The following is a 27,840-nucleotide window of genomic DNA, read 5'->3' as shown; positions in this document are numbered from 1 at the left end:
AACAGAACAGACTACCTACCCAGAGGCATTGGGCAAAAAGCAAAGAACAGCCTTTAGGTAAGAACTATCCAGGCCTAGGAAATTGCTTGATTTGGAGTATCTTTTTAGTACTGGGTACATTTCAAAGTAATAGAAATTTCCTCAGTTCTTTCTATTGTGGCTGCTGTATGTGGTGTCAGCTCAGACCTTTAATCCTTGTGCCAGGGGAATGGAGGGAGGAGGAAAAGGTTTGGGGCAAGCAGGGTTACACAGATTCCAGGTCAGACTGACATGAAAGTGAGTCCTTATCTCAACAAAATAAAAGCTGGTTATGCAGTGGATGGGGGGGGGGTGGGTATGCCCAGGGCGCGCGCGCACACACAAACACACACACACACACACACACACACACACACACACACACACACAATATACGGTAAGTGAACTGTTTCTCTTCTGTCCCCTAGCCTCCTACATCATCCACAATTACTGTTTCTGGGCTGATAATTACTGTTGGTAGCACTTAAAATCAGAATTTTGAGTGCCAGACATTTTTGCCGTTTCTCAGCTGAAATCTAGCGTGTCTGGTGTGTGTATGTGTGTGGGGAGGGGATGTTATGCAGAAGTGTAAGTGCCCATTGTGACAGTCTTCACTCAGGCACGAATGCCAGGCAGCAGCGCCATAGCAACCGGATCCCGGTCTTGGAGGCTCTCAGGGGATTTGCTGTGTCCTGGGAAAAGGCCACACTCTCTGGACTCACGTTTTTTGTTTTGTTTTGTTTTTAACGTAAATTATATCCATCGGAAGCGGTTTACACACGCCCACACGCCACTCTTGTCCTCTTCATCTTCTAGAATCTTTGTTTAGGAGGATCCAAAGTGATTTTTCTTTCCCTAAAGCGTATGTGCTAGTAGAAAGGAACGAGGCCCAAAGAAATTAGAAGAGATGTCTCCACACTTCTGAGCCTATGTATCCTTCACACATCCCCACCGGTCTTTTCTCGTCTGTGTTGCCTCCCAGGCAGGCAGCTAGTCAGGGGAAAGCCAAGAAGTAAGATGCCGAGCAGCCCTTTCCTCCAGCCATTGGTGGGGATGCCCTACCGGGTCTCCAAGGCTGCCGGCGCCGCTCCCAGGAAAACTCCAGGCTTCGCCGCCGAGCAAACCGGCCAGAGACAAACGCGCTGCACAGGGTTCTGGCCCAGACCTGTGGCTGGGGCGGGGCTAGGGGGCGTGTCCTCACGTGATTGGCCAGCCTGGTCTGGAGGCGGGACTGCCGGACGGACGCTGACAATGAGCCTCCATAAAAGGGAGCGGCGGGGTTGGGGGCCCCGGATCGAACCCTCCCCGCCCGGGGTCGTGACGCGTTGAAGCCCGTGGCTGGCGGGGCGGCCGGGCGAGCGGCGGGTGAGCTAGGCGAGCCGCGGGCCCGGGGTGGTCCGGGGCAGGAGGCGGCCGCCACAGGCGGTGCGCCGAGGTCTGTGCGAACGTCCTCGGCTATCCGGTCGCCCTTCTTCGCCTCGCCATGGCCCTGAAAGCCAAGGGCGCCGCGGCTCTGGATTGCTTCGAGGTGACGCTCAAGTGTGAGGAAGGGGATGATGACGACGAGGCCGTGGTGGTGGCCGTGATCCCGCGGCCCGAGCCGATGCTCCGAGGTGAGGGGGGGGACACCTCACTTCCGCTTGGTGGTCCGGGACTAGATCTCCAGGTCCCGGTCCCCGGTTCCCGGTCCCCAGGCGCTTCCCTGGGCCGGCATCTGCAGCCCCAGAGGGCCCTTCCCTGTCCGGTCCGCGGCTACGGCGCCCTCGCTCCTCCCCCACCGGGTTTGGAATCCCAGGCCTCTCGGAGCCCCCCTTCCTCCGCCGCCCCTCCCCCGCTCAGGGTCTAGAGACTTCCATCCACACCGAAGGAGCGGTTCAGGTCTTCCGGTTCCCTGCGCCCCCTCGGGCCCAGAGTAGAGGCCGGATTCCCAGTACAGTGGTTTGTGCCCGGCTGTTGTCTCCCGGTTCCGGTCTGTTTCTTAGGCCGAGGGGCGACCAGGCCTCTAGGCCCCAGGCTAGTCCCCCGTAGTGATAACGGAGGTGAAGGCTGGCGCGGCTGGCGACCTCCAGAGAGGGGAAATAACCCAGTAAGTAGAAGCCTCCACCCGTCCTCAATCCTCTAGGCCTTCTGTTTCAGGAGCCACAGGTGTCAAGTCTAAAACCCGGCATTTGAATGGAATTGCTAGTAGCACCCCGTTTGAGAAAAGCGGGACTTGCTTGGGGGTGGGTAACAAGCCATGTCATCTACATGGAGATTAGTCACCAAAGGAGGTGTTTGAGGGACAATCTGGGAATACATTGCTCTCCCTTCCCGTCCTCCTTCCCCAGCCTCTCTGGTCCAAAGGAGAAAACAAAGAGCTACCTTTGTGGAAGATAATTAGTCATGAAAAATGCAAATATTTCCTTAGGGTGGAATACCTGTTTCCCTTAAGCATGACAGTACCCAGAATAGATTGAGAACCAAATTGGTCATTGTGTTTCTTTAACTCATTTTTGGAGATGGGAGGGAAGGTTAGGAAATTGGGGGGTGGGGCACATTCCTCTCACTGTTTGGTGCATCACACAGGTTATTTTTTACTTGTGCTGGTTTATAGAGTGCTTAACCAAGATGGCTTCATCACTGTGAGAGGGAAGTAGACATCTACAGAGGTTCATTCTTCAGCTTTAGTGGGCAGCTATATGCCAAGCATATAGCTTCAGGCAGAGCTGAGAATGGTAAACAGTAGGGACCAGGGTAAGTGAAACCCTGCTCTTAAGTGTGCATCCAGTGGTAGCCAGCAGGTAAATATCGAATAGTATGTTAGGTGGCAGTGAGTTCTCTTTGTTGTGTGTGTCTGTGCCTGTGTCTGTTTGTCAGTTGCGTCAAGTATGAAGAGATCTGGGCAACTCTTGGGAGTCAGTTCTCACAGCACTGTGGCATTGAATTTGGTTCATCAGGGTTGGCAGTAAGAGCTCTTACTAGCCCAGTCTTCTCCCTGCCCAGTAATCAGTTCGTTTAGAGACTACAGAATGGGGATAAAGAGAAATGAGAGGCTAGTTAGAATTTGTTTCTCTTGTTAGGAAAAGTATCTCTAGTAAGAATGAAAGAGAGCTTAGAAGACCAAGTGGAAAGATTTTAGAAGCCTCTTGGCTTAGCTCAAGGTTCTAAGAACATCTAGAGTATGAGAAAGTGGATGAGTTCAAAGTATTATTCTTTGGGCTCAGCACAGTGGTGCACATCTTTAATTCTGTCACTCAGGAGGCAGAGGCAGGCAGACTTGGGAGTTTCAGGTCATCCTAGTCTATATAGTTGCAGGCCAACCAGAGCTATAGTGAGATAGTTTTGGTTTGGTTTGGTTTGGTTTGGTTTGGTACAGAGACAGGGTTTCTCTGTATAGTCCTGGCTGTCCTGGAACTCACTCTGTAGACCAGGCTGGCCTCGAACTCAGAAATCTGCCTGCCTCTGCCTCCCAAGTGCTAGGACTAAAGGCGTGTGCCACCACCCCCGGATGAGATAATGTTTTCTAAAAGAAAAAATAAGGTGTTGGTTTTTTTGTTTTGTTTTGTTTTGTTTTTGTCTTAGTTACTTTTCTATTGTGACAAACACCATGACCAATGCAAAGTATAAACAAAAGGTGTTTATGGGACTTCCTGGCATACACCTTTAAATCTTAACATTTGAGGCCCAGGGACAGCCAGGGTTACATAGGAAAACCCAGTCTCAAAACACCAAAACTATAGTTTTGGGTTTTTTTAAAGTTGAGTGTTTAGGGTTAGAGTCCATGACCATCATAACTAAAAGCATGACAGCAGGCAGGCATAGTTCTGGGGCAATAGCTGAGAGCTTAACCTGTTCCACAAGCACAAGGCAGAGAGAGAACAGGCGGTAACTGGGGGAGGCAGAGAGAAAGAGCATATGTACTAACTGGGAATGGCATTCGGCATTTAAAAGCTCAAAGCCTAGAGATCCACCACCTCTTACAAACCACACCTTCTAATTCTCAAACAGTTCCACTATCCATGGACCAAGCATTCATGAGTATGAGTCTTTTGGAGGCCATTGTCACTCAAACTACCAGTCTTGTTACTTGAAAGTGGAAGGATTATCTCCCAGTTTACTGAGACTGCTGCGGTGTAGATTGGGAATAGGCTTTGAATATTGTTAAATTCAACGTCTCTTATAGGCTCTAGGATCATGATTAGGTAGGTAGTTGGATATCGACATCTAGAATTCTCTTGGGTGTCTTGCCTGGGTATAAATATGAGTTGCCAGGCCTGATATGCTTATCAGGCTTGTAATTTGAGTTACTCAGGAGTCTGATGCAGGAGGATCACAAATTCTCAGCCAGCCTGGATAGTAGATCTTGTCTCAGAGTAAAAAAGATAGCTAGAAATAGAGTTCATTGGTGAATACTCAGCTAGCTACCAAGTACAAGTCTATGGCCCTTCAGTCAGTCCCACTACTGCTGAAGGAAAGTATGGGAGTTGTCAGAAGGCAGCAGGTGAGAATTACCCAAAGGAGGAGGCCAAAGGGATCAAAGAGCTGAGGTCAGTCCCTTGTCATTGATGTCTAGTGCTGTTAGTGCTTGAGATTTAGACACAAACAGACATCTGTTGAGGGCCTATACTGTGCTGTGGAGGAAATATGGCACAGAGGGGGATGAGATGGTCAGCTTCTGTGGGGAGTTGAGGAAATAGTCGTCAGTGTGATTTTCCGAAGGGAAGGGGAAAGACCCAGGTAGGTGACAAGAGGAGGAACAGAAAGAGAACCAAAGGCATGTAGTTTCCTGAATGCTTTTGAGTAGCAGAAGTCAAGATTAAAAGTACTGTGAGGAAGAAGTGCTGGCTGGGCTGGTTGACCTTCATGAACCCTGGTTTAGGAGAATTAAGAGAAAAAGATCAATTGAAACTAGGGGTCCAGTCTTATAGAACCTAGACTATTCCAGAAGTGCCCTTTTCCTAGGTCCCAGTTGGTAGAGGAGGAGTTATAGTACTCGGATTCACAGGCACAGACAGAAGAGGACCAGACTGCCTCTGCATTGAGCAGTTCTGCTCCGAGGGAACTTTTCTCATCTCAGAGATCTGGTAACACAAGCCACAGGGACATGGCCATCATTGCACATCCTTCAGGAGCACCCTAGAAAAGGAAGGCTTTTCCTTGTAAGAGACAGGCTGACCTTTGGCAGGACAGCCATTTTCTGCATGCCAGTTCTTTGGTAACAATAAGATGATTGTCTTAGTTAGGATTTTACTTCTGTGAACAGAAACCATGACCAGGACAATTCGTAGACATTTAATAGTGACTAGCTTGCAGGTTCAGAGGTTCAGTCCATTATCATCAAGGTGGAAACATTGCAGCGGCCAGGCAGGCAAGCTGCAGGCAGAGCTGAGAGTTCTACATCTTCATCTGAAGGCTACTAGGAGAAGACTCGCTTCCAGGCAGCTAGGATGAGGCTCTTAAAGCCCACTGCCACAGTGACACACCTACTCCAACCAGGCCACACCTCCTATTAGTGCCACTTTCTGGGCCAAGCATATACAAACCATCACATTGATCGACTTTAGTATTTTCTTTCTTCTTTTCTAAAGATTTATTTTATGTATATGAGTATACTGTAGCTATCTTCAGACACACCAGAAGAGGGCATCAAATCCCATTTCAGATGGTTGTGAGTTACCATGTGGTTGCTGGGAATTGAACTCAGGACCTCTGGAAGAGCAGTCAGTGCTCTTAACCACTGAGCCATCTCTCCAGCCCAAATTTAGTATTTTCACTCCCAAAAGAATATATACTATATTAGCCGGACGTGGTGGTGCACGCCTTTAATCCCAGCACCCCGGAGGCAGAGGCAGGTAGATTTCTGAGTTCGAGGCCAGCCTGGTCTACAAAGTAAGTTCCAGGACAGCCAGGGCTATATAGAGAAAACCCTGTCGGGGGGGGGGGGGGGGGGATATTTACATTGTGGTTAATCTTGGTTGCCATCTGGGAAGATGGAACCTCATTCAAAGAGTTGCCTCAGTCAGATTACCCTGTGGGTCTACCATAGAGCATTTTCTTGATTGCTTATTGGGCCAGAGCTGTGTATAGAAAGGTAGCTAAAGGAACTTGGGAGAAAACTAGTAAGCCCCTTTTCTTTCTCTGGTTTCTGCTTCACCTTTGCCTTGGTGTCCCTAGATGATGAATTAACGGTTTAAGTAACCCTTTCTTTTCTTAGTTATGGTTACTGTTGCTGTGATGACCATGACCAAAAGCAACTTAGGGAAATAGAAAAGTAACTTACTTTCTTAGATGAAGGGATGAGATGCGAGCTGCACCCAGGTTGTGCAAATAGACAGCTTGGACTGAGCCCAGAGCATTTCTTTCTCTGTTCTGTTTATCCATAGGCTTAGGCCTGGAAGCTTCTGGCTCCATACAATCTAATCTAGGCCTAGACTGTCTCAGCCTCTGATGCTGACTCACCAGATGTAACTGTCCTCTCGGTGTAACTGTCATCTTGGAGGCTTACTGGTGAATAAACTCACCCTTTGTAGCTCTTTCTCAACTCTGGTTGGCTGGTTCAACTCAGCTCTTCCTGCCTGAATTCCCCCAAGCTGACCAATTCAAAAGGCTTCTCTCAGCTTCTGGATTGCTCTGCTTAGCCTCAAACTAACTCTGGCAATCTGTTCTAATCTTCTGGCTTCTGGCTCCTTTCATTCTGTAACTTGTCTTGGTAAAACTTTTCTCATTCTCTCTCTCTCTCTCTGTCTCTCTCTGTCTCTGTGTGTGTGTGTGTGTGTGAGTGTGTGTGTGCCCGGGCGCGCTGTTCTTTTACATCCTTTCCTTTCTATTTGTTGAGCATATCCTATCTCTGACTCTTTTATCACATCTTTCTCTGATTTGTCACTTTTTGTGCCCCTCAACTAGAGGTCACTTTCAAAAATGGCAGTTTCCTTCAAATTAACTTACACTGTTTGGGATTAAAGGTGCATATTAAGGGTGTGTCTGCATTCTAGTCTGAGGGATTAAAGGTGCATATTAAGGGTGTGTCTGTATTCTAGTCTGAGGGATTAAAGGTGCATATTAAGGGTGTGTCTGTATTCTAGTCTGAGGGATTAAAGGTGTGTCTTTCCAGCCAAATCCAAGTTGCTGGAATAAAATTTCTCTGTAACTCCCCCTTTCTGGTCAAGGTAAAAATTACACACAGTTTAACTTTCACAACAGAAATAGTTATCGGTCACACAGACTTACCAGTCTGAACGTCCTTGTGAAGCTCTGCTGATGTGACGTTCCTTCCTAACTGTAGCCCTGATAGCTGTTCTTCATTGCACAGCAGAGTTTCCCAGTCTGCTAATGAACTGAGGATCTGTCTTTTTTCAGCGAGTTTGTTGAACTGGTCTCATGCAGGGCAAGTCAGCTTCCTATGTTGTCTGTGTTGCTGTCTTTCTGCAACTCTCTTTCCTGAGTCCTGTCTTTCATGTGAGAGCTGACTTTATTCAGATCATATCTTTATCAATTTTGATAAAATCCATAGTCTTTCACTTGTGGGAACACAGACAAAACCTCTTCCCCAATGCAGCACATTCCCTGACTTCCATTCTGATGTTAAAACACCTTTAAAGTAAGTATACAGGTTGATCTAATTCAGCAGTTTGTTTGTTTGTTTGTTTGTTTGTTTATTAATACGGGGAAGAAAGAATTTATTTTATTCACAGTTCCATTTACTTTTCAAAAGAAGCGAGGGCAGGAACCTGGAAGTAGGAGCTGCTGTAGATGTCCTGAGTGCTGCTTACTGACTTGCTCTTATGTTTGTTTAATCTGCTTTCTTATAGAACCAGGACCAGCAACCCAGGAATGGCTCCACCCATAATGACCTGGGCCTTTCCACATCACTAAATAAGAAAATGTTCAATAGGTTTGGGTAGTCTGATCATATGGAAGCATTTTCTCAGTTGAGACTCCTATTAATTATGGCTGTGTCAAGTTGACAAAAACTAGTCAACATACTCCCCTAGTTGCTTTTGGTTATGTTTATCACAGCATCAGAACCAAACTTGGGCAGAAGTTGGTACCAGGAGAATTGGATATTGCTGTAGTGGATCTGTAGAGGTTTGATGGGAGGGTTGTGGAAGCCTTTAGAACTTAGCCGGGAAGTGCTCAGAGTTTAATGAGCTGTAGTAGAAGCTTAAAAGATAAGAATGTCAAGAGAAGCACCAGGCATGGGGGTGGGGGTGAGGAATTTGGGAGGAAGAGGGAAGGGGAAGAGTTGTAGGGACAGCAAAGGCTATCAGGGAAGCCCTGTCTCAGGAGGGAAAAGGGAGAAATATAGCCAACCAAGGGTTGGTGTGTGAGCGTCTGACAGAAGCAAAGGATCCTATCACGGCTGATGGTGGCATATATTTAAATTTTAAGAATCTGCAAGTTGGCGGGTTGGAAAGATGGTTCAGTAGTTAAGAGCACATGGCCACTGACAACTGTCTGTAATTCCAGCTCCTGAGGATTTGACGCCTTCATGCAAGAGCATGTACATGCAGGCAGAACACTAATGCACATGGAACAAAAATTAGTTAAAAAAAAAAAAGCAAGTGAAACCTTGCTTTATTGGAAGAATGGATGTTTGTGAGCCGCTGTTAAAAGGACAGCAGTACTTATTAAAAGATACCATAGCATTGAGATAAAATTTTCTGAAAAGTATTTTCTTAGGTTCAGCACACAAGCTGGTGGTCCAGAGGGAGCCAAGGCTGCATCTCAGACTGGAAACTGAAAGGGAGAGGGTGTGTAAAAGTCACCCCCATGGTTCTGATTTCAAGGCCATCCTAGGTAACCACGCGTGACCTCAAGCCTCTTGAGTCCATGTGAGGGTGGATGGATGGAACTTCATCCTACAGCACTGTCCTCTGCCTTCCACTGCACTCCTTGGCACATGTGTCATGGCTCCATCCACCCACCCACCCCACCCTCCTCCCTACATTATACATCCACTAGTTAATACTTTAAAGGGGGTGGTTAAGGTTATGTCTCAGTTGGTAGAGTGTAGCAAACATGAAGCCCTGGGTTTGATTCCTATCACTTCAAATACCAGGCATGGTGGAAGCAAGAGGATTAGGAATTTAAAATTGACCTTCACTACATAGTAAATTTAAGGCTAGACTACTTGAGACTGAAGTATGTACACTGTGGCCTACAAATCGGATGTGGGCAGAGTTGACTCTTAGGTGAGGAAACCTAGAAGAAGCCTCACAGGAATGATACCTGCCAGATGATCAAAGGCAGGCATATGATGCCTTTCAGCTCTAGAAGCTGGGGGTGGGACCATGACTAGATGAGAAGTAAAGGGATACGTGCAGTATCAGGCACCCTGTGTGCCTCATGCTGGTTGGCTAGGATCTGATGGGGGGATGGAACATTGCACAAGAATCACCCATCCCACACAGCATCATCAGCCCTGGCATCTTCACAGCACATTCCCCTTTCTGCAGTAACCCAACAGGAAAAGACGCCGCCACCTCGGCCTAACCTGCTGGAAGCAGGTGTTGAAGGCTGTGAGGAGCTCAAGCAGCAAGTGTCATGGGAGCAGGAGTTCCTGGTGGGGAACAGCCCAGGAGGCAGTGGACGGGCGCTGTGCATGGTGTGTGGGGCTGAGATCCGGTCCCCATCAGCAGACACTGCTCGCGCACACATCCTGGAGCAGCATCCTCACACCCTGGACCTGAGCCCCTCTGAGAAGAGCAACATCTTAGAAGCCTGGAGTGAAGGGGTTGCCCTTCTGCAAGACATCCAAGCTGACCAGCCATCCCTGCCCAGCCTAGGTAGTAAGGGTGAGGGCTGAGGGAGAAGTGGGGCCTGTGGGGGCCCTCGAGCTCAGTGGGCTTTTGCCCCCTCAGAGTCAGGCCAGGATGGCCAGCCAGACCCCATCTCCAACCCGGATCCTGTCAGGATGCCAGCAGAGATAGTGGTCCTCTTGGATTCCGAGGACAACCCATCCCTTCCTAAGAGGCTCCGGCCCAGAGGACTCCGCCCCCTTGAGCTGCCCGGTCAGTCAACAGGGAAGCTTTGGTTTAGTGGGACATCCTGTGCTAAGGGGCTGGGGTGGGCAGGTGTTATCAGGAACCTGAGGTTAAAGAGTAAACCTCGGGTAAAGAGTGAGTGGCCTGAAAGTACTAAAGTTGTTTTCTTTTGCAGTTACCCCTGTCATAGAGCAAGGGAATAAAAAGCCCCGTGGTCAGAGATGGAAAGAGTCCCCTGAGAATGAACCTGCTAGAAAGAAGAGAAGCAGGCATATGACCAAAATCTTGGACCCTGACCCAGGTGAGGGGACTTAGGGCTGCTGAGCCTGGCTGTAACACTGGAGCATGAAGTCCATGAGGAAGTGGACACCAGAGAACTTCTGCATGAGCTCGGCTGAAGCTTAGGGCTTGAGCCTTTGGGATCTGTCCTCTTCTACTCATACACACTTCTGTGTGGCCTTCTTCCAGACCCCCCGTCTCCTGAGTCACCCACAGAGACATTCGCAGCACCAGCTGAAGTCCGACACTTCACTGATGGCAGCTTCCCTCCTGGCTTCGTCCTCCAGCTCTTCTCCCACACTCAGCTCAGGACCACTGACTGTAAGGACTCTTCTAAGGACAGCAGAGCAGCAGAGGGCCTGCCCCAGCCACAAAACCCCTCTTCAGGTGAGCCCTGCTAGGAGGGGCCGGTGAGGAAAGCTGAGTCCCTGGATCACAGCCAGAGCCCAGATAGAGGTGCTGGGTGTTTAGGCCTTCAAGAGAAGGCCAAGGACAGGGGTTTGAATGCTGAGGAAGCTGGCCTCTAAGTGGGGCATCTCTGGCAGTGGTCATTAAGTTTTGCTAGGCCTTCCAACGCTTGGTGCTCAGCTCAGACCATGAGGCTGGAGCTCTGGAAGAGCTTCCGTCACTCTGGTGACAGAGGGGCCCAAGATTAAACAGGTGTGGGGACCATGGGCAAGTGATGAACATCAAAAGGATTCTCAATAATACAAGTGAACTTCCATTGACAGCTGCTGTTTGTGGTTATAACCTAGCCTACTGACTGAGAAACTCTTGAATATAATTCATTTGATCCTTATTAAATACCTTATAAACAAAGCATAACGTGGTTTCTAACACTTGAAAGTCTGAGACAGGTTTGCCACAGGTTGGAAGTAGCCTAGGTTACAGAGTGAGAACCAATCTTTACAAATCAGAACCCAAAAAAGCTCCTTCCGTAAGCTGTACATGGGGAGCGGGGAGATATCGGCTCATCAGGTGAAGATATGTGCTGCCAAACTGACGACTTGGCTTCAGTCCCCAAAATGAGAAGGAGAGAAGCAGGCTACTGAAAGTACCCTCTGACCTCCACGTGTCCATGGCTCACATATTTCCCCTCCCCAATTAAACTAAACCAAACAAACACATTTTTATTGTTTTTAATTTTTTTTGGTGTTTTGAGACAGGATCTCACTATGTAGCTTTAACTGTCCTGAAACTCATGATGTAGACAGAGCTGGCTTCAGTCCACTTGAGACCTCCCTGCCTCTGCCTAGGTGCTAGGATTAAAGGCATTCGCTACCCTGTCCAGCTCTGTTTGTTTTTGTTTTTGTTTTTTTGAGACAGGGTTTCTCTGTATCACCTTGGCTGTCCTGGAACTCACTCTGTAGTTCCAGAACAACTCAGAAACTCGCCTGCCTCTGCCTCCCAAGTGCTGGGATTAAAGGTGTGTGCCACCACGCCCGGCTCCTGTCCAGCTCTTTAATTTAGTTTTATTTTATAAGCTTTTTAAAAGATTTATAACCGGGTGGTAGTGGTGCATGCCTTTATTCCCAGTGTGCATACTGACAATCAAACTCCTGTGTACTTTTAAACACTGAGGCATGTCCACAGCTCCAGGGTGTTTCTGCTAACTTACAGTCCTGTACCATTATGGGGAAATGAAGACTGCAGTGCCCTCGGGGAGGCTAAGGCTGGATCCTCCCCTTGTAATGTTGAATTCAGATTACAGCATCTCAGGATAAGCAACTTGTGAATGAAGGATTGGTTGTTGCCGGGGAGTGCTTAGACCCTTGTCCCATAAAGTTAGAAATGCTTCATTAATATGCTTTTGGTGCTGGGATAAGTAAACCAGCTAATAGGCAACCATAGACCTGGCATGGGGCTTGCAAAGAAGAGGTAAGCTTTCAGTATGGAGGCAAGCAAGCATGTGATTTCCCTTGTCCGTAGTGCCCACTTTTACTCGTTTGGTCATATCCTTTTTCTTCATCAGAAGTCTGTAGAGGAGTGCACTATGTGCCTCTGTTTACCTAAATGGTCTTCACTCTTAAGACAGGCCTCACTCATGTACTTCCTTCAGTCAGTTACATTCCAGTGTTACTTCCTGGGCAGCCATATCCTCCTTGGACTTGCATGCTTCTGGGCCTCCTTGATCAACCTGGGGCCTTCCGCCTTCACAGATGAAGGACTCCTTCATCATGAGTCTTGGGGTATCCTGTGCCCAAACTACCTATCTGGGATGGTGAGTTGAAGCAAACTGGGTCAGGGCATCACAGGTGGTGGCAGAGGGAGAGAATGGGACTGAGGAGGTAGCAGTGTGTCCTGGTACTGTCATGGTATATGGAACCTTGTCAGAGCAAAGCCTCTGCTGGTTTCTTGTTTGGGGACCCAGAGGTTTGACAGCTCCAGGGTATTCAGCTTTCATAGAAGTAAAGTTCTACCCCAAAGAAAAGATGAGTAAAAATCATAGACACAGAAACAAGACAAGCTCACTGGCGTCAGCTTTGCTGAACTAATGGATATGCATATGAAGCTGCCTGGGAAAACTTTCTGGAACTTTCCAAGAACCTTGTTTGCAACATGTGGATAAAGGAATTTACAAAGCAGTAGAGAAAGTAAACTGATGTGTCCACAAGTCCTTCCAGGGGAGAGGGGTGGTAAAGGCTTTTTATTACTCTGTTGACCCAGTTTGCTTAGAACACATGATTCGTGATTTTCTTTGCTCAGCTCCCCAAGTGCTTACAGTACAATTGTAAGCCACTGTGTGATACCTGGCTTTTGCTTTTTTTTTTGAAACAGGGTCTTCTATAGCCCAGGCTGGCTTTAAACTATGTAACCAAGGCTGGCATTGAATTCTTGTTCCTCCTGTGTCCACTTTTCAAGTGCTAACTCGGGAAGCTGGTCACCACAGCCACAGGCAAGGTATCTCCAAGCTGAACTGAGCAGGAAGGCAGTGAGAGGAAGTGCGGTGCTGCACCTGCAAACGTGAGCCTCAGAAGGTTCTTTGGTTTGGCTCACTTTTATGTCCTCAGCACCTAGAATAGTATGGTGGGTGGGTTTTCTGTTTCTTTGTTTGTTTTAAGATTTATTTATTTTATATATGGGAATACACTGTTACTCTCTTCAGACACACCAGAAGAGAGGGCATCGGATCCCATTGCAGATGGTTGTGAGCCACCATGTGGTTGCTGGGAATTGAACTCAGGACCTCTGGAAGAACAGTCAGTGCTCTTAACCAGTGAGCCATCTCTCCAGTCCCCAGTATGTTGTTTTTAACAAATTGTTTGATTTTACCAATTCAGACTTGGGAGTGAAAGCCTGCTAGATGAGATCAGAGAGAGAGAGAGAGAGAGAGAGAGAATATACATCCCAAAAGGAAAGCTCTCCATCTCCACACTGTTGCAACCCCTCCCCCAAGTGAGTGTCCCTCCCTTCTCCTTCCTGTGTGCCTGGGTCCATCCTCCTGACTTCTTATTCTGTGGTAGTTTCCTAGCTTCGCTCCCTGTCACATCACTTGGTTGCTTGCTTCACCTCTTGACCTATGGTTAACTTTATTTAATCTTGTTTACAATAAACAGAAAGCTTTTGGATTATAGGTTTGTGCTAAGGCTAAGCCACACCACAATTAGACAGTTGTTTTGTTTTGTTTTGTTTTGTTTTCTGTAAATAGTCTCAGGGTTCAGAGCATAATTCTGAAACATTTCCCCCTTTTTTGTCTAATAAAAAGGAAAGAATTTAACTTTATCACAGTAACACTATTTATAGTACTGAAGCTAGTTCTGCCAGGCATTTCACAAAGTTCAGTTTGATTATATTTGGGAGTCTTTTTTATTTTATTTTATTTTTTTTTTTTTTTTGGTTTTTTCGAAACAGAGTTTCTCTGTATAGCTCTGGCTGTCCTGGAACTCACTCTGTAGACCAGGCTGGCCTGGAACTCAGAAATCGGCCTGCCTCTGCCTCCCGAGTGCTGGGATTAAAGGCGTGCGCCACCACGCCCAGCTATTTTTGGGAGTCTTAAGATTAAGTATTTTGTATTAAAAAATTATGTAAAACTTCATGTCAGTGTCCTATGAACTCAGTAGTTTGAATGTCTTGCGCATCACAATCTATTAAGTACACAAACTTTGTTTCTAGTTAACCTGTTTCAGACTCCAACCTGCAAGCACACAAAGGAAGCTAGATCAAATTTGTAGCGGCCTGCAACCACTTGAACTGGGTTCCCCTGAAAGGCAGGCTGGGGCTGAAAGAGATCAGACAGTGAGAAAAGAATGAGGCCAAGACAAACCTTTCTGTTCAAAGCCTTCGAAGTTTACTGAATCTGTATTTATAAAGAGGGTAGGCCCATCCCCCACCAGCCCATTCTTGGTGCCTGGAGCCAGCCCATAGGCGATCTACAGGGTGTGTCTCTGGAACATCTCACGGACCTTTCTGCAGGAAGCAGAGTCTTGGAGAAGAGCAAATAGAGCCATCCAGGTCAGAAGGCGTAGACCCTAGGTAATCTCCTCCTTAGTGGCAGCAAGGTCAAAGTCTGGATCAGCCTGCTTCAAGGCTGAGGGAGGCTACAAAACTTATTTCCAGAATTAGTGTTCTGTATAACTACTACATAATAATCTTACAGGTTTTGAGATAATATTTATACCTTCAGAAAAGCTTGCTTTTTTGTTTTCCGAGACAGGGTTTCTCTGTGTAGCCCTGGCTATCCTGGAACTCACTCTGTAGACCAGGCTGGCCTGGAACTCAGAAATCCGCCTGCCTCTGCCTCCCAAGTGCTGGGATTAAAGGTGTGTGCCACCACTGCCTGGCCAGAAAAGTTAAAAGTCAAACAAAGGTTATGAGATTAGTGGCCTTTATTTTTTTGTTTTCCTCTGTCTCGTATCAGGTGGTTCTTCTGATATGGGACAGAGATTTTAGATTTTCCTTTAACAAGCATTCCTGGGTTTAAAGGAGAGAGCCGTGCTTCAAATCCACAGCCAGCTTTAAGTTTTTTGTTTTGTTTTCGAGACAGGGTTTCTCTATGTAACCCTGGCTGTCCTGGAGCTCACTCTGTAGACCAGGCTGGCCTGGAACTCAGAAATCCACCTGCCTCTGCCTCCTGAGTGCTGGGATTAAAGGTGTGCACCACCACGCCCAGCTCTCAAGCTGCCTTTTACAAGTGGATTTTTAATTTAAATCATTGTGATCCTTATGTGCCTGCCTTCCAAGTGTTGGGATTAAAGGTGTGTGCCTCCTGAGTGCTGCAATTAAAGATTTGAGTCACTGGGCTTGAGAGATGGCTCAGTGGTTAAGAGCACTGACTGATCTTCTAGAAGTCCTGAGTTCAATTCCCAGCAACCACATGGTGGCTCACACCCATCCATAATGGGATCTGATGCCTTCTTCTGGTGTGTCTGAAGACAGGAACAGTGTACTTACATGCATAAAATAACTAAATAAATCTTAAAAAAGAAGAAAAGATGATGAGTCACTGCCTGGCTGTGGGTTCCTTGCAGTAGTCTCTGGTGTAATTTGGTTCTCCATTTTTTAGTGTTAAGGGTTTTCAAGTTTTTCGAATGCTTAATCTATTGTTCTTACTGACTTATTCTGAATTTGTTCACTATTTCATTGTTTTCAGAGGTTTTATTGGTCTTGCCTACATGAGCTAAATAAAATTTGATGTCTTTGCTAAGTTTTGCTAGGCTTTTGCCAGTTCTGGTCATGCCTCCCATGACCAGATGTCTTTGCCATTTATCTTCCAGTTAGTGGTTTTCCATTTTGATGACCATATAGCTAGAGCATCGCACACACACCATGAATCGAGTAGATATTTTCCTCTTGCTTTCCTAGTTGTTTGTCTCACAGCCAGTAACGCTGCACTGATTTTGTGGCTCCTTTCTCCGTGTTGGCCGGTCCATCCCCTCGTCTATAAGCTGTCTCTTGCCATTGGTCTTCGTTCCATCGGTGGTTGGTGATGATTGTGACCATTCTTTAGGTCCCCACAGTTTGGCAGATAACCTGTTTTGGAGGAGCAGTGAACAGTGTAGGAGTGGGGGTTATATATTTATTCTCCATATATGGAAAGCATTTGCCAATGGGCAAATATTGGTGGACTTTTTTTTTTTTCCTTTATGAAGAGCCCTGGTTGCTAAATCACTGATAAATATGATATCCATAATTAGGGTAGCATCAGCTTCAATATTGGTCAGGGTTGCCTGCGGGGAGATGAGCTTAGCAACAGTCACAGAAGCGCTCTTTAGTTCCTGCCCCCATTGGAAATTAGCTGCCTTTCTGGTAACCCTATAGAGGGGTTTTTATAATAATGTATAAATATGGTATATGATTTCTCTACTGTGCAAATTACCAATTAGGAGCTGAAGCTGAGCTTTGTCCCTGGGTGGCAGGATTAAAGGCGTGTGCTGTCATCCTCCTCACTATAACTCTTAGAATGTAGAAAATAACTAATTTCTTGAGATCCACCGCTCTGCTGGCTTTGTAGGCATGGGCTACCACAGCCTCACTGAAATATTTTATCCTAGCTCCAAATCACTTAGAGATTTAGAAAACAAATGTGGCCGGGCATGGTGGTGCACACCTTTAATTGAGGACAGCCAGGGCTACACAGAGAAACCCTGTCTCGAAAAAAACAAAAAAAAAAAAAAAAAAAAACAAATGTGAACTATAGTGAAACCCTTTGAATTTACCTAAAACATTTTAAAGCCCTTTACTGTGTTTTTAATACCAAACAATAAAAAGATCCTTTTTATTTAAAAAGAAAACTCAAGAGTTAATGTCCAAGATAATGTATCTACAGTCTTAACGTTCGAACATGAAATTAAAACACATGTTTTATATACTTTTTATATCACACCAGTAAAGCAAATATGCCTTTGGAAAATCATTCAAAAATGTTTTTTATTGTTAATTCCTGATCAAATGAAAGGCATTTGTTAGTCTTTGTAAGTTAGTCTGGACTCAGTGACCAAGCTGCCTATTGAAGTATGACCTCTCCTCGTTCAGGAGATCTCTCCTGATTGAACCTAGTCATTGTCAGTTTAATCATTATCAGTTTTGATGATCTCCACAGTTTTTTTTCTCCTGTGGAAACAGAGACAAAAACCTCTTCCCAATTTAATATATATTCTTGGTTCTATTCTGGGGTCAACATGTCTTTAAAATATACAACCCAGTTTGTTTCAGGTTTTTTCTACTCTCCAGTCTCTATCTGTAGCTGTTGTGTTTTGCTTATCAACAATTTGGACAATCTGTGACTATTCTTGATAATACCTTTAAATATTTTTCCCAGAAGCATTCTTTATTTTATGGTTTGTTTCTAAAATTGGAGGAATTTTAATCAGTGGTTTTCATTGCTGCAACAAATCACGTCCCCATAAATTCATAGCAATTCTTCGCCGTATATGGCTTTAAGTTTCCTGTTTGTTCTTCTGCCCTGGGTACTTGACCCATCCTGCGCTGTGCTTCACCTGAGATGAACTTCCAGTCCCTAGAAGCTGGATATTTACCTCCTGAAGAGGCCAATCTGGGTACCAACGTGTGGTGAAGTTATTGTTACATCTGTTCCTATGACTACCAAACCTTTAACTTCATGCCATTTGTTTGTATGTTTAGCCTTGGTCTCTGCTATAAATAAGTCTAAGACTTGTATCTTATCAATCTACTTTTCATATTTTTTTTCCTGTATGTATATAGTTTTTTCTTTGGGAGGGTACAGAAAGCCACTATGGCTATTAAGGATAAAATATGAAATGCTAAGATGATAATTGAGCCAATTTCAGTTAAGTCATTTAGTTTTTCATTTTGACTTCTGTTTTCAAGCTGTTTAAAGTAACACTATACAGGATCCTAGTGCCTTATATTATGTTTTTTTCCTATCCTTAACTTTGAAATATCCAGACTTCGAAAATCTGATGGCTTCTTAGTTTGTCTGCAACTGGTGTAATTTCTCAGTTAGTGTTGGATTGCCAAATGTTGTTTATAACAAAATCTCAAATCATTCGATTTTTACCAATTCAGACTTGGGAACCAGATACTGGGGTGAGAGCCTGCTGAATCAGAGAGGCAGAGAAAGCACCCAGCTGACCTTCCTTTATAGCCAGCATCCCAAAAGGAAAGTTCTCTGTTGTCTCAACACCCACCCACCCCCACCCCCACCCCCGCCAACACACACACACACTTGAATGTCCCTCCCTTCTACTTCCTGTGCCTCTCTCTGTCTATCCTCCTGACTTCCTCTTACTCTTTTATTTTCCCCCTATGTTCATTCCCTCTCAACAGGTTGCTTGCCTTGCCTTTTGGCTTATGGTTGACTTTATTTAATCCTGTTTACAACAAACAAAGCTCTTGGATTAAATAAAGGTGTGTGCTAGGGATGAGCACAACTAGAAACAAGTTTTTTCAATAAATAACCCAATCTCAGGATTCACAATGTGATCAAATGTCTGTAACCAACAGTACCTGACATAAAGACAGCTCTTGCGCTCGGAAGTGCTTTCTGTTCTTATTTGTCATTTGAGTGGTGTAACATTTCCAAGATCCCTGTGTAGGTTTGTCCTTAGTGAGAACCAAAAGAAATGGGCTTAGTCCAGCCTCTGCAGGAGGATTGGTGGCTGGGAAGTGAGAGGTGGAGCAGACCACTCAGGAAGAGACCTCTTCTAGGGCCCAAGAGTAAAATGGACCAGTTTGTCCCAAAGACTAGTAATCAGTTCTCCCATCTCTCTCCTTATTTCTCAAGCTTATGGGAGGGCATGTGCTATGGCATACGAGGGAGGTCAGAGGATTAAACTCAGCTCAGCACTTAAGTGGCTCCCAGCTTGCTTTCTCTGGCTTTAGGGTTCTAGTCTCTGTCACATCAGGCTTTGCTCTCTTGCCCTTTTATTCCATCCATCGATTCCTTTGTCCCCTCTGGAGTCCCCAGCTTCTGGACCCTTAACTAGGTTCTGAGCTTATGGTAGTGTCTGTTTCTTTTTTTGTTTTTGTTTTTTCGTTTTTGGTTTTTCCAGACAGGGTTTCTCTGTATGTCCCTGCCTGTCGTGGAACTCACTCTGTAGATCAGGCTGGCCTTGAACTCAGAAATCCGCCTGCCTCTGCCTCCTCAGCGCTGGGATCAAAGGCGTGCGCTGCCACCACCACCGCCCGGCTATGGTAATGTCTTGATCATGAAAGTAGTGCACAGGAACCCTTATGGTTTTGTTTTACAGAAAGAAAAACTGAACCAGGCATTGTAATGGTGTGCGCCTGTCGTCCTAGCCTCTGCCTATGAGCTCAGATACCTGATGCCAGCTAGACCATACCTCAAAAGAAGGGCCAGGGCTGGAGACTTGGCTTGAGGGTAAAATACTTGCTGTACAAACCAGAAGTCAGTTTGATGCCTGGTTCTCATTAGAACACCAAGTTGGATGTGGTGGTGTACAACTTTAATCCCAGCACTTGGGAGGCAGAGGAAGGTGGATCTTTGTGAGTTGGAGGCCCACCTGGTCTACAGAGAGAGTTCCAGAACAAGCAGAGTTGCACAGAGAAATCCTGTCTTCAAAAACCAAAAAAAAAAAAAAAAAAAAAAGCCGGGCGTGGTGGCACACGCCTTTAATCCCAGCACTTGGGAGGCAGAGGCAGGTGAATTTCTGAGTTCGAGGCCAGCCTGGTCTACAGAGTGAGTTCCAGGACAGCCCGGGCTATACATAGAAACCCTGTTTCAGAAACAAACAAACAAACAAAAAAGAACACCAACTCTGAAAGTTTCCTCTTACCTACAGTCTCACACACCATGCCATGCTACCTCTATTCACCCATTGCTCTTCTACAGAACCACAGTGATTAGAACCCTGGGGCTGGAGAGACGGCTCAGCAGTTAAGAACACTGCTCTTCCAGAGGTCCTGAGTTCAAATCCCAAAAACCACATGGTGGCTCACAACCATCTATAATGAGACCAGATGCCCTCTTCTGGTGTGTCTGAAGATAGCTACAGTATACTTACATATAATAAATAAATAAATCTTAAAAAAAAAATCAACCCTGAACATCTGCAAATGAAGGTGTGTGGACACAGGTGTACTGCAGGGCACACTGACACTACAGCTTTCATGATAAGATGTTTTGTATGCCGTGTGTGTGTGTGTGTCTGTGTGTGTGTGTGTTAGGAAGGAGGTTTCAAGGGCAGAGGGGCAGATACTCGGGTTCGAGGAGATGAGTGGGACTGGGGTGCATCACGTGACACTCACAAAGAACCAAAAGTTTTAAAAAGTAAAATAAAAATTAGACAAGGAAGTTACTACTGTGGGACACTTGTTTAATGTGTGTATAAAATCCCAGTGTGTATGGTTGTTTGTCTGCATGTAAGTTTGTACATTATGTGTGCCTAGGACCTGCTGACTCCAGAAGAGCATTTTGAATCACCTGTAGAATTACAAATGGTTGTGAGCCACCATGTAGATGCTGGAAATTGAACCTGAGTCCATTGCAAGGGTAGCCAGTGCTCTTACAGAGTCATTTTGTAGTCCAGCTAACCTTGATCTCTCAGTTCTCCAGCCTTGGCCTTTGAGGCTAAGATTATAAGCATAAACTGCTGTGTCCAGTAAAGATTTTATCTCCCAACACTGCAAAAGTAAAGTGCTATGAGGTCGAAGCTAGGCCTTGGGCATTGTCTTCGTTTAGGACTTAGTGCTGTAAAGAGACACCATGACCAAGACGACTCTTAATGAAGGACAACATCTAATAGTGCTGGCCTACAGGTTCAGAGGTTTACTCCGGTATCATCAAGACAAGCATGGCAGCATCCCGGCAGTCATGGTGGGGAGTTATTATTTTTTTTTCTTAAGAACAGATGTATTTCTGACTAGACTATAAGGTGAAATAGCCACTATGGAAAAGCAGTTTAGCAGTTCCTCAAAAAGCTAAACAATTATTCTTTGCCCTGGTTTTAGACATAGTATATACAGGGAGGAAAGTTCTACACCTTGACCAGAATGATGCAGGAAGCCAGGAGGAGGGTCTCTTCCATGCTCGGTGGAGCTTGACCATAAGATATCCAAGCCTGCTTACACATTGTCACATGTCCTCCAACAAGGCCATACCTCCTACTAGTGCCACTTCCCATGGGCCAAGCATATTCAAACCACCACAGGCCTGTAAGGTTTCTTAGGGTCTCTCACCCAACAGGCTGTAACTTGTCATGCTTCTACCAGACACCCAGTTGCAAGCTGATGCATAGCCCTGTTGTGTGGCAAAACTTCTTCAGGAGATGCAATTCACACAAATCTATTCCTCCCTCCCCCAAGATAAGGAACGGACAACAGACCAAAAGTATGCATGCCACCAAAGTCCAGTGTGGTAAATCAGTGAGTTTTATTGTGGTTACTTACAGGAATGTGGGTGAGGGGTTACTTACAGGAACAGAAATTATTCAAAGACAGCTGCATTACTAAAGTCATGGGTGACATGTCACTCACAAAGCACACCACAGCCTATAGACAGCTCCACATGTTGGACAGTGTCCTTTCCAGGTTCCTCAGTTAGGCTAAACTGCTTCCAGGCAGTTGGTGTGGTCAGGCAGTACTCTTGAGGGTCTTTGAAACTCAGCTTTACTTTTCTGAGAGCTACCCTTAGTTATTTACTCTTGTAGGGAGGGGCTTAGTGAATTTAGTCAGTTTGGGGGACTTCCTGAAGCTAGTTTGAGTTGTTTACCGTCCTACTTAAGGAGCTTTAGGATGTTTCAGTCTCAGAAGAAGTTGTTATACAAGTCCCTCTCTGCTTTAGTATCTGGGTTCAAGTGTATCTACAGTAGAAGGCTGGAACCCCTAGCAGGGGTTAGCTCTGTTCCCCTTGCAAAAGCAATTGATTTTCTCCTGTCTTTGGCAATCACCTCTTCCAGATTGTCTTATCAGCCTGAACAAAGCTGTTATTTCTTCCTTCTTGACTCCTTCATCCCTCTGGCTACTGTTACCACTTATTCCCAAACTGGAATCTTTACTCTGTCAGCTACCTTTTACTGTCTCTGGAGTCCACTGGACTGACTATCCACAACATTCTACACTGAAGTTTCTTCTTTGCCAACTTCCGTTGACTGCCATAAGGTTAAAGCCAGTATTTAGACATCTGTATTCTCTCTTTCCATTTCCACCTTCTGTTGTAGTCTGGAACAGGTTATACAAACCTTTGTAGATCCTCATTCCCTCTTCTTCCCAAGTGCTGGGATTACTGATGTATACCATCACACCTGGCATTTCCCATGTCCCTTTCTTACTTATTTTTTTTTTTTAAGATTTATTTAGTTTATGTGAGTACACCGTAGCTGTTTTCAGACACACAACAAGAGGGCATCTAATCCCATTACAGATGGTTGTGAGCCACCATGTGGTTGCTGGGAATTGAACTCAGGACCTCTGGAAGAGCAGTCAGTGCTCTTAACCTCTGAGCCATCTCTTCAGCTCCTCTTACTTATTCTTTTTGTTGTTGTTTTTCGAGACAGGGTTTCTCTGTGTAGCCCTGGCTGTCCTGGAACTCACTCTGTAGACCAGGCTGGCCTCAAACTCAGAAATTGGCTGCCTCTGCCTCCCGAGTGCTGGGATTAAAGGCGTGTGCCACCACCGCCCGGCCTCTTACTTATTCTTGATTCATCGAGTTGGTAGCACATATTGTCTGTCATTCCTACTCTAGACTGTAAGCTTATTAGTCCTATGATGAGCCCAGTGATCAGAACACTTCCAAGTTTAGCATAGACAATGTTTATTTGTATCTAAGAGATGGCATCTGGGTCCATAGCTCTGTGGGGTCATGGCCTGGCCCTCTCTTCTTCGTTAACAACCTCTCTACTAGTAGCTAAATATTACCTCTATTGCTTTGGTGGATTAAAAGTTGTCAGCAGAGTATGACAACAACTAATTGTGAAGCCGGGCGTGGTAGCACACGCCTTCAATCCCAGCACTTGGGAGGCAGAGGCAGGCGGATTTCTGAGTTCAAGGCCAGCCTGGTCTACAAAGTGAGTGTCAGGACAGCCAGGGCTACACAGAGAAATCCTGTCTCGAAAAACAGAAAACAACAAAAAAAAAACCAAAAAGCACTAGTGAGGCTGAGGCAAGGGGATAGTGAGTTTGGGGGCCATCTTGGGCTACTGAGTGAACTCCTGTCTCAAAACAAAACTAATAGCCAGGCAGTGGTGGTGTACGCCTTTAATCCTAACACTTGGGAAGCAGAGGCAGGCAGATTTCTGAATTTGAGGACAGTCAGGGCTACACAGAGAAACCCTGTCTCAAAACCAACCAACCAACCAAACAAACAAACAAAAAACCCAAAACTAATAACTCAAGAGGCAGAGACAGGCAGATGGCTGTGAGTTTGAGACAGGTCTGGTCTACATAGCAAGTCTCATGGCAGCCAAGACTACCTTGCAAGGCCTTGTCATACTTTCCCTTTTCTAGTTACCCTTTCTGTCTCAAACCCCATGTCAGTCCATCTGCAACCCTCCTATCAACTGATACTACTCTGAAGTAATGTTGCCTTAACATTTGGGAGATGAGAAGAAATGTCTGCTTACCCCAGCCAGGGTACCAACTCAGACCTTAGTGTTGTGCCTTTGAGCTACTGCCCCACAGTCTTTACTTCTTATTGTGAAACAGGGTCTTGCTCAGTGGCCCATATAGGCCTTGACTTTGGGTTACAGTTTTCCTTCTCCACCTTCTCATGGGCTTGGGTTAAGAGCATGCATGTGGTCCACGCCTGGTTTGATGAATCTCTCTATATGTGGACTGAACCCAGAACTTAGAATTTTCCAGGCAAGTGCTCTACCACTGTATTTGCTGTATTCTCAGTTCTTTTTTGTTTTTGATTTATTTTAGATATATATGAGTACACTGTAACTATACAGATGGTTGTGAGCCGTCATGTGATTATTGGGAATTAAATTTAGGACCTCTGCTTGCTCTGGTCAACCCACTAGCTCAGGCCCAAAGATTTATCATTATAAATAATAAGTACATTGTTGCTGTCTTCAGACACACCAGAAGAGGTCTCATTACTGGTGGTTGTGAGCCACCATGTGGTTTCCGGAATTTGAACTCAGGACCTTCAGAAGAGCAGTCAGTGCTCTTACCTGCTGAGCAATCTTAAAAGCCCTCTTTTTGTTTTTGAAACAGGGTCTCTTACATAGACTTGGCTGTCATAAAACTCACTGTGTAGCCGGGCATGGTGGTGCACGCCTTTAATCCCAGCACTCAGGAGGTCAGAGACAGCTAGGAGCTAGGGCTATACAGAGAAACCCGTCTCAAGAAACAAACAAAAACTCACTGTGTAGCATTGACAGGTTGGCCTCAAACCCAGAGATTCTCCTGCCTCAGCCTCCCAAGTGCTGACATTAAAGGTTTGGGTCACCATGCTTATCTTGTATCTCATGTATGATTTTAAACTCCAGGAAAAAAAAAAAAAACAGCAAAATCATATCTGTCTTAAATTGTATAGGGGAAAATTTTTTTTGAAAAAAATATCATCTGCCTCTAGTCTCATACTGGGATTAAAGGCATCTGCCAGCACTGCCTGGCTCCCCACCCACTCCCCCTTCCCCTTGCAGTGGTTGAACTTCTAAGGTCAGACTGGTCTCTATTGTTTATGTTTATTGGTGTTTTGTCTACTTGTATATCTGTGTTAGTGTCAGAAGCTCTGGAACTGGAGTTATAGGAGGGTGTGAGCTGTCATGTAGCTTCTGGGAATTGATCTGGGGTCCTCTGGAAGAGCAGCCAAGTACCTTTTTTTAAAAAAAATAGATTAATTAATTAATTAATTATGTGTAAGTACACTGTAGTTGTCTTCTCACACTCCAGAAGAGAGTCAGATCTCATTACGGATGGTTGAGAGCCACCATGTGATTGCTGGGATTTGAACTCAGGACCTTTGGAAGAGCAGTCAGTGCTCTTAACTGCTGAGCCATCTCTCCAGCCTCCAACAGCAGCCAAGTACCCTTAACCAATGAGCCATGGCCTTGAATTCCTGGATGGCCTGCCTCTACCTCCCAAGTGCTGGGATTGCTTTGCCATATATCACTTACATGGTCCCAAGTCAAGGATGTTTTTGTGTTTCTACCTTGGCCCAGCTGTAGCTTTGACATTCTCAGTACCTTCACCATGTTGCTAAGATATTTGACTGTGTGAGACCTATCAACTCAAAGGATGTGGAGCCTGGATGAAGGCCGCAGAACAAAGCTGGGCACTAACTCAGGGTGACTGTGTGCTATATATGCTCTACCTTCTCGCTCCTGTGCTGTGCAGCCAAAGCCATGGTTAGACTTCCTTGGGCTTTCCCTAAGCTATCACTTCTCTGTGCAGTCTTGAAGTTAGACGTTGGAGAGTGACATCATGGGCCCTGTGAACCCATATGCTGAATGCCCAGGGCAGAAGCTGCATTTAGTGCTTGCTCTGTGCCTAAGGCTATAGGCCAGACCTTCCTGGTTGATTGAGGTGAGCCTTGTGCTTTCTCTGGACTTCTCCCAGCACAAGACACTGGGCTGTGGAAAAGAGAAAAGCCCTGTTAGTCTGGTATGGTTTGCAGTTTCAAGGCCCATTGGAAGGTCTGACTGTGCTCTCTGCTCCCATCCCTTCCCAGCCTCCCCTCCGGGGCTCCGTGGGACACTGGATCTCCAGGTTATCCGTGTTCGGATGGAGGAACCACCAGCCGTCAGCCTCTTACAGGACTGGTCCAAGCACCCCCAGGGCACCAAGGGGGTGGGAACAGGTGACAAGCCAGACTGGCCCACAGTTCTGTCAGAATCCAGTGCCACTGTTAAGGGACAACCAAAGGCAGGGAGTGGAGTATAAGTTTTCAGTTTTCTAGAGAGGGAGGGGCGGGAAGAAGGAAAGGTGGGCGGGAGGAGGTAGTTATCCCCCATTGGCTTAAATCTCAGATCTGCCTAGCTTGGCCACCTGATGGAGATTTTTTAAAACCAGGTGCCAGGACAATGTGGAGGGAGGAGGGGTGGCATCACTGTCACATCGGGCTACTGGAAAATGCCTGCTCTTGGCCAAGCCGGAGGTAGGCAGAGGCGGCTTAGGTTGTTGGGTGGTAGGTAAGGCATTGGGCCTGTGGAGAACACCTTCCCTAATCCTTCGCTGACCTACCCTCTGGCCCCATATCTCCTCCTCCCTCTCAGCTCCCCACCATTCTCCCCTGGCACAGTGCCTTATGCAGAGGTGGTCATGATGGGGTTGGAACTGAGTCCCACTACCTCGGGGGACACCTTTCCTCCCCCACTTCTGGCTCCTACAGCAGGAGGCCTCCATTACCTCTTACCGCCTTGTCCCTGCCGAGGGCTCCCGTTACAACCCCTTTACCTGTTGTCCTGTTGCATCTATTGTCCTGTTGTATATATTGCCTTTGTTGACAATAAATTATTTTTTTTTTATTAAAAGTTCTGTGTGGGCTATCATTGGGAAAGGGGCATATTCTTAGAGCAGATTGAGGGGCAGGAAACCGAAAAGTGGTCCTGAGTGGGAGCCAGAGACCCCTGCCAGGGCAGAGCAGCAGTGAGCCCAGAACAGAGGTTGCTTGGACCTCAGGGTCTGTTTTAACTTAATGTCAGTCGCCTGAGAGACCCATTTTCTTTACTTGACCTACTGACCCACCTGGTAGGCCTCTGTCCAAGCAAAGCTACTATGGGGCTAGGGACACTCCTACCCAAGGAGCTAAGAGTTAGTGGGCCCTGAACTTGGCCAGCCTGCACTGACATTTCCTCTGATGTGAAGGTGGTACATCCCTGCATTCTCAAAGGGCTGTGCACTCCACTATACACTTCACCCCTGTTCCTCAGCCTCAATCCAAGTCTGCCTGGGGTCTGCAGATTTTAGGCATCCTGAGCTATCGCTGCATAGACCTAATCTGTGGGGTTTTGCACTTGGGGTGAAAATGAATGTCCCAGATTGCTTACTCTCAAATCCTAGGAGGTGAGGCCACCCCACACTGCTGACTGTTCCTGGTATATTATGGAGACTTGGGGAAAGGTAAAATGAAGCCTCGCCTCCATCAGGAAGAGTCAGGGTATGCTGTGTGCTTGCTTAAGCTACTGTTCCCAGACCAGAGATCTCATACTGGACCCAGGCTGAGAATTGGCCCTGCTAAGCCATCTGTATTCTCAGGAGGAGCCCAAGAAGGTAGAAGGTCCTTGTCCAGGAGAAGAGGAGACCGAAATGAAGTAGATGCAGGAGTTAAAGGTTCAAGGTCCATCATGTCCAGAATGTCCCAGCCATTGTCTGGGCCACAGGACACCTGGGTCTGTATCTGTTTCTGTAGGTTAGCACAGTTTGTATGCTCCCTAAAAATAATTTAGATGTAGACTGTCTCTGAAAGCACTGTGTTGAAATTGCAGGTGGTTTCTGTCCCTACAACTGTGTGACTTTACATTTATGTCAACTTGTTTTTAAAACATTGTATTTTTCACAAAGTATTGAGGAAACTCATAAAAGATTGTGTTGTAAAATGATTATCCAAACGCTTGCCCCTTTGTGGTTGTATGAACCTGATTTGTCTTAGACTGTGAACTCTGTGGGGCAGGGACCAGACTGCATTAACTTGGTATTTCTGGTGTCCTGCATAGGGCTCGGCACATAAGTACTCAATAAATGTCTGTCAAATGCC

At 46.1% G+C, this 27,840-nt stretch overlaps 1 protein-coding gene and 1 long non-coding RNA gene across 7 annotated transcripts; one reads left to right on the top strand and one right to left on the bottom strand.

Annotated features, from left to right (window-relative positions):
- Positions 1 to 27,840, top strand: Spindoc (spindlin interactor and repressor of chromatin binding). Of its 6 annotated transcripts, none has more exons than XM_011247332.3 (7): positions 1 to 1,631; positions 8,677 to 8,793; positions 9,453 to 9,782; positions 9,858 to 10,007; positions 10,156 to 10,281; positions 10,449 to 10,646; positions 25,854 to 27,840. In XM_011247332.3, the coding sequence occupies exons 1-7, from the start codon at positions 1,502 to 1,504 to the stop codon at positions 25,946 to 25,948; spliced, it is 1,146 nt and encodes a 381-aa protein (XP_011245634.1). In that variant the 5' UTR covers positions 1 to 1,501; the 3' UTR covers positions 25,949 to 27,840. The 6 variants fall into 6 exon arrangements, 5 of the variants coding, with proteins under 5 accessions (XP_011245634.1, XP_011245633.1, XP_030106925.1 ...); XM_011247331.3 differs by having other exon boundaries at positions 25,816 to 27,840; XR_003952811.1 differs by lacking the exon at positions 8,677 to 8,793 and having other exon boundaries at positions 10,449 to 13,160; positions 13,541 to 27,840.
- 1700105P06Rik (RIKEN cDNA 1700105P06 gene) lies at positions 742 to 1,300 on the bottom strand. Its single transcript, NR_045703.1, has one exon. It is a non-coding gene; the product is annotated as an RIKEN cDNA 1700105P06 gene (long non-coding RNA).

Source organism: Mus musculus, chromosome 19 (genome assembly GCF_000001635.26).
Source record: "Mus musculus strain C57BL/6J chromosome 19, GRCm38.p6 C57BL/6J".
Classification (NCBI taxonomy): Eukaryota; Metazoa; Chordata; class Mammalia; order Rodentia; family Muridae; genus Mus; species Mus musculus.
The sequence above is the reverse complement of the archived record's forward strand: the minus strand, read 5'-3'. Positions and strand labels throughout refer to the sequence as shown.